Source organism: Phocoena phocoena, chromosome 2 (genome assembly GCF_963924675.1).
Source record: "Phocoena phocoena chromosome 2, mPhoPho1.1, whole genome shotgun sequence".
NCBI lineage: Eukaryota > Metazoa > Chordata > Mammalia > Artiodactyla > Phocoenidae > Phocoena > Phocoena phocoena.
Window position 1 is genome coordinate 139,668,376 of NC_089220.1, and position 6,703 is coordinate 139,675,078.

At 54.1% G+C, this 6,703-nt stretch overlaps 1 protein-coding gene across 1 annotated transcript; it reads right to left on the reverse strand.

Annotated features, from left to right (window-relative positions):
• Positions 1–257: 257 nt before the first annotated feature.
• On the reverse strand, positions 258–6,026 carry RCCD1 (RCC1 domain containing 1). Its single transcript, XM_065872613.1, has 7 exons — positions 5,852–6,026; positions 5,366–5,765; positions 5,065–5,186; positions 2,342–2,437; positions 1,523–1,693; positions 980–1,009; positions 258–409 (listed from the first exon to the last, which is right to left on the reverse strand). Exons 1-7 carry the CDS (start codon positions 6,024–6,026, stop codon positions 258–260), a joined length of 1,146 nt encoding a protein of 381 aa, XP_065728685.1.
• Between the last annotated feature and the right edge of the window lie 677 nt (positions 6,027–6,703).

Below are 6,703 nucleotides of genomic sequence, written 5' to 3' on the forward strand. Positions count from 1 at the left end.
CCGTGCCCTAGGCAGTGAAAGCGCAGAGTCCTAACCACTGGACCGCCAGGGAGTTCCCTCCAGGTGTTTCTAATGTGAAGACAAAGTTGAGGATGCTGCCTGCTCTAAGGTGGAGCAAGAGGGCTGTGATAGGGAAGGCCAAATGTGGGGCCTCTGGGGTACTGGCAATGGTTTTCCTTGCCATTGGGGGGAGTTTCACAGGTGTTAGCTTCATAATTTTTCACTCTACATTTATTTTATGCCCTTATCTATACATGTCAGCTCTTCTCTTTTTCCACAGCATACACATAGGTGTTCCAGGGCCCACAGCTCACGGTCCTTACTTGGAGTTGCTTATCTACAAAGTACTTCACACGGCAGGGCCGATCCAAGCTGGTCGTGTCTTTGTGGCCAAGCTGTCCATATTTACCTAAAGTGAAATGAGCTGCTTTGCCATCCTCTCCACTGGGCCTTGTGGCTTTTCCCCTCCAGGAAGGAAAAACAGCCCATTGACTGAAGTGCTGGGCTTAAGCCACCAGTCTGCTGGTGTCTGCTCTGTGAATTCAGGAGACCAGCACCACAGAGCCTCCAGGACCAGGCAATTCCACAGGTCCCCAAGAGGCAAGATGCTCCTCCAGGCTTCCCACTCCTAAGCTCAGATGTTCAGAGCAGAGATTTTTATTTTATCTTTTTCTCTACCCAGTGCCAGACCAAAAGATGTTTCATGACTGCTGGCTAAATATTCCCTTAAGACAAATACCTTTTCAGAAAGGTAGATGGGAAATACTGACATGTTGTCCTATTTCTCTCTTGTCTGGTCTCTGCCCCTCTTAGTGTGCCTAGATCTGTTCCAGAGAAGGGAGTAGACAGCTTTTCAGTCCCAATGGTCAGGCCGAGTCCCCTGCTTCCACTTCTCTGCATGGCTGTTGTCACCTGCCCTCTACTCCCAGGTCTTTCCTCCCCTTGGTTTAAGCATCACAAAAGCAAACCTTTTACTTACCCCAGCCCCAGGTGTAGAGCTCCCCCGTTCCTGCAACCAAAGGACAGCAAAAGGACAGTAAGGGGCTGACACCACTGCTCTTTGACTACGCATTTGTCCAGCTCGGCCTGCCAGCATGTTCTGGTCACCACGAGACTTACTTGGCATAGCAAAACATATCCTCTCTCTCTTTTTAACAACTGTCTAGTCACATTTGGGGTGATAAAGGATCCAAACTGAAAAAGTTCACCTCCCTATATGCGGACTGATTGGCCTGCAACTCACAGCTGCTGAGTTTAGGACAGCCCTGCTGTCAGATGAAAGGCTGGCAACACTAGCCCCCCTCCAGAAGGAAGAACCTTCGGGGCCTGACAGGCTGGGGAGCCACTGTTAAAGCCCCGTGGGAGTGTACTGAGTGGGGCAGCTACTCAGTACATGTCAAAGATGCTTAATTAAAATGGTAGTTTTTTAGGTGACTACACCCTTTTCTGCAGCCACCAGCTAGAGAGCGGGGTGGAGGGACCTCCCGCTCCATCCTGAACCAGCCTACCCAGCCCCACTCACTTGTCACCACCGCTGTGTGCCGGGATCCACAGCTGGCCTTGACTGCATCTGAGCCCAGGGGGAGGTCCAGTAAAGCTGGGAAGGGCTGGACAGCTATGAAGGGGGCGGGGGCTCCATCCTCACCCCCGGCTACTGTCTTCACTTCAGAACCATCTTCATTCAGTCCTGAGGCTTCAGAGAAGTAATAAGAGTGGTGATGATAATGATGCTGAACACTCACTGAGCGCTGATCTAAACCTCATTCATATACTGACTCACTCACTACAACAGCTGACACACTTGCTCTAGCTCCAGAGCCATCGCTCCCAACCCCACATTCCCTGGGAAGTGCTGGAGTTGACAGGTTTGTGGGGCATGTAGTGCTGACACTGGCATCAGCCTTGCCATGCTCCCTCTCATAAGGGGCTCAGAGTCCTTCATTGTGTCCTGGGGTCCCAAGGATGTCTCGTACCCTTTTGAGCACTGTAGCTCTCAGGCCAACAATATGGCCAGGAGTCAGGAATGACAGAAACGTGTGGAAATCAAGAATTGACCCTCACCAACAGACTTGTGGTTGCCAAGGAGGAGGGGGGGTGGGGGAGGGATGGATTGGGAGTTTGGGATTAGCAGATGTCAACTATTATATATAAATGGATAAACAACAAGGTTCTACTGTGTAGCACAGGGAACTGTATTCAATATGCTGTGATAAACCATAATGGAAAAGAATATGTATACATATATGTATAACTGAATCATTTTGCCATACAGCAGAAATTAACACAACATAAATCAACTATACTTCAATAAAATATATCAAAAAAAAGAATTGACTCTCACCTTCTGCGGTTGTCTTTCCATCCTCTGCCAGGCTCCTGGTGGGCAGGGCCAGCTGCCCTGATTCATTCCAGCCCCAGATATAAATATCCCCAGCCTCTGAAAGAGAGATAAAGGGGCCCCATTAACAGACTGTGTTTGCCCCCTCCACCTCCTAAGCATGTGCATCCATCCAGACTCCACTACACCCCACTAGTTCCCTAAAGACAACTCCTGCCTGCCCTGCCCAAGTCAGCACTCCAGGCAGAGTGCTTTCCTCAGGGCCCAGCAGTTTCCTTGTCTCAACAGGGCCCCTTCCCCCTTAAGTGCCTTCAGGTCACCCTATTCTTTTTTTTTTTTTTTTTTTTTTTTTGCGGTACATGGGCCTCTCACTGTTGTGGCCTCTCCCGTTGAGGAGCACAGGCTCCGGACGCGCAGGCTCAGCGGCCGTGGTTCACGGGCCCAGCCGCTCCGCGGCATGTGGGATCTTCCCGGACCGGGGCACAAACCCGTGTCCCCTGCATCGGCAGGCGGACTCTCAACCACTGCGCCACCAGGGAAGCCCCAGGTCACCCTATTCTTAAAGGAAGTCTCTTGCTGGCTCTTCCTCTCCACTTTCATTTTTTCCTTTTTTGTTAAATTGCACCCCCCACTCCCCCCACGTGCAGTTTGGAAATGTGGAAGTTCCCCAGTGGTCTTTTTTTCACATCCACTGAGCCCAGGCCCCTTTCATCAGCCCTACCTGCCACCGGTCCTACTGAAGGCCTTTTAAAAAACTGTTGTTTTAACTGAGGTGGTATTGGTTTATAACATTATATAAGTTTCATGTGTACAGCATTATATTTTGACTTCTGTATGCACTACAGTGTGCTTATCACCAAGAGGTTAGTTTTCATCTGTCACCAGCCAGCCAACCCCCTTTACCCATTGCACCCTCCCCCTCCCCCGGAGGCCTCTGGAAGCTCTCACAACACTGGAGTTGGGTGATTGGAGCAACAGCTCTATGCTAAAAATTCACTAACAGCAGTGGCTAATTTTTATCAAGTGCTTATTCTGTGCCACTGTTTCAAGCACAATATCCCCATTTTATTCAAGAGAAAACTTGAGGCACAGAGAGGTTAGGTGCTCTGCCCAAGATCACGAGGGGCAGGGTGATGATTTGAACCTGGGAGGTCTGGTCCGAAGCATCCGTGCTCCAACCATGCGACACCAAGGCCTCAAATGCCTTTTGGACCTTAGTGCGAGACTTCCCATTGGGCTCACCTTCCAGCCCTCTCTTCTCTTCCCTCCAGCCCACTCATTCTCAAGCCTGGCTGCCAACCCAGGCCCATTACATGTGAATATGGACAGGACAGTATAGGCATAGGTAGTTTTTAAAGACCCTTGGTGAAACCATGCCCCATAGAGTTAACAGAAGCTGATAACTAACAGAAATTCTTGAACTTCTCTTACAGAACAACAGATGAGGGAACAGCCTGTTAAAACCCCTTTGCTTGTTAAGTGCCTTCATTGATTAAGTTCACTTTCATTATTTTTCTTTTTTTCTCTTTAATTGCATACCTTCCCAGCTTCATGCAACTCAGTTGTTTCACAGGAATGTGGAGTCAGCTCCTGCCCAGCGAAAGCCAGCTGGGGACTAGTTGGGGCCACTGACCCTAAAACTGGGCCTGTGCAGACGTCCAGTGGATGGCCTTTTGATGTCAGAGGGCTGGAAAACTCCACCCTCAGATCATGCTAAGCGCCTCCACTTTTTTGTTTTGGCTACACTGCGCGGCTTGTGGGATCTTAGTTCCCCAACCAGGGACTGAACCAGGGCCCCTGAAGTGAAAGCGCCGAGTCCTAACCACTGGACCGCCAGGGAATTCCCAAAGCGCCTCCATTTTGAATATGCAGACGCATGTGACCCAGATATGCCTGCTCAGAACACTGATTACCTCACCTTCTTCCCTACCTCCAATCACCTTTCCCCATGCCTAAGACCACCCTGCTTATCCCATAAATACCCCAACTCCCTTCAGGGAGGCAGATCTGAGACTTATTATTCTCCCATTTCCTCGCTTGGCTACCTTGTGAACAAAGTGTTTCTTGGCTGTAAACTTGGCATCTCAGCGTCTAGCTTGCTGCGTATCAGGACCTGGTCGGTAATGATATAAGTGGAGGCCAGAGCCCCAAATGCAGATCCTTGGAAAGATCATTCGCTCCCAGCTGCACCTAACAGCCTAGAGATCAGCTACACCTGGATCACCTGCCAGAGTGGTGAACACAATCTAAAGTGAAACTCCTCATTCTGGTCCTGGGTCACCAGCCATGGCACCACCAGAGCTCACACTCACCATCATCATCCTCCCGGTGGGCATCCAAGTGTCCACTGTGTGCCACACATCACGGCCACCCGGGCAACTGCTGCCTTTTTTTTCTCCTTAGCTCGGTTGCCCCTCACCCCTTCATTCTCCCTTGGGGAGTATTTTAGAAAGACAGCCCTGGCTGGAGGCAGACGGAGGGGAGGGGTAGTGAGACCAGTAACAGAAGACAGGAAACAATTGTGACAGTCCGGGTGCGAGTGGGTGATGGTGGCGGCAGAGGGGCTGAATCTGAGAGGCGTTAGGGAGTCATGAATGACTGGGCTGGCTGATGTGGGAGGAGCTTGGGAGGAGGCCAGGCTAGGGCACCCATCAGTTTGCGAGAGGAGAAAGGTTTGGAGCCTACGAGACCTTGAGCTGGTTTTGGAAAAGCACTAGGTCACTCACCACTCACACACAGAGAGTGCCAGCCACCTGCGGCCACCTCAGCCATGGTTAGGCCCTGCAGCGCCTGCAGCAGCCTCGGCTCCGGCTCTGCCTCCAGAGTCCCGTGGCCCAGCTGTCCGTGCCTGAGCAAGGGAGACCCTAGTCAACTACACCAAGGGGTCTCCTTCCCCTTCCCTCCCCTTCCCTCCCCAATCGCTCTCTCCTGCCCCCTGTATGCTCACCTCCCACTCCGAGCCACATGTACCCGCACCCCCCACCCCCACCCCGTCACCGCCGCAAAAGCCCAGCCGGCCCACCTCACCTGCCCCCGCCCCAGGAGAACACCTGGCCCGCCGCGTCCAGCAGCAACGCGTGCTCAGCGCCCAGCTCCAGCCGGCGCGCCCGCAGTGTCGGGGCCAGAGGCCGGTAGAAGGGCGGCCGCGGGCTTACGTAGGCGCGAGCGCAGGGCAGCAGCGGCAGCGGCCCAGCCTGGGTCTCATCGCCGCCCGGTCCGTCTTCCCGCTCGGCCTCCGGCACGGTCTGGGCCCAGAGGGGCTCCCCGCGCAGCGCCGAACCAGGCGTCCAGGCCTGCAGCTCCGTCCCGGCCCCGGGTCCCGGCCCCGCGCGCAGCACCACCAGGAGCTCCTCCGACGCCCACGCGTCCCTGCAGCCGCCCGCCGCTCCGACCGCGAAGCCAGACAGCTCCACCCGGCCTCCTCCACCTGCGGGGGGCGGAGAGCTGGCTAGGGAGGGGGCGGGACACGCACCCGGGGCTGGGGTCGGGATGGGGCCGGAAGGAGGTGCTCACGGGTCACGAGGGCGGTGTAGCTCCAGCTCGCGCTCACGCGGCGGACATCGAGGCCCGCGCCTGGCGCCCTCAGAGGCTCGGGGCTGTGTACCTGGCGCCCGCGCCCCGAGCCCAGCGCCTGCCCGAAGCCGCAGAAGCCGAAGCCGAACCAGGCCCCGCGACGCTCCTCGGCCATGCCCGGCAGCGCCCTCTGCTGGCTGCGACCTGGCTGCGGCGGCCGGCGGGACGGAGGGTTAAGGCTAGAACTCGAAGAGATTCTTCCAGATGAGCCCTTGCGGTACACTGAAGCTGCCTCACCTGTAAAATGGGGGAAATGCCATCCTCCTAACCACAGAGGCAGACGATGTGCGTTCCACCAATATTCGCTGAGCGGGAGCCTTGGCTAAAGTCCTGCCAGATTTAGGAAGATTCTGAGCTGTCTAGAGTGGGGCACTTTTCCTGCCTTCCCTTTTGACTCAAGCAAGTTCGCTGTCCCACAGATTGGTCACGAGGTATTTAAATGGCTTCTCTCTTAGGCGTTGGACTAGGATCTGAGTCCCTCCCCCTCCAAATTCCCAATGCCAGGCACATTATCCCATGTAATCTTGGGAACTAGAATTGCCCCCATTTGACAGCGGAGACTCCCAGAGAAAGTAACCCTTACACAATCACATAGCTTAGGACCGAGAGGGGCAGAAGGCTGAACTCAAGGCTCATCATTTCCACATACAGTGCTCTTCCCACCAGTGGAAGGCAGAGCATTTGAGAGACAATGACCTTGTACGGGTTAGGACCAGTTCCAGGGTTCACATGTTTGCCTCTGCAGCTACCAGTGCCTGTGTCCTCAGCCAGTTTACTTAAGCTCTCTCAATC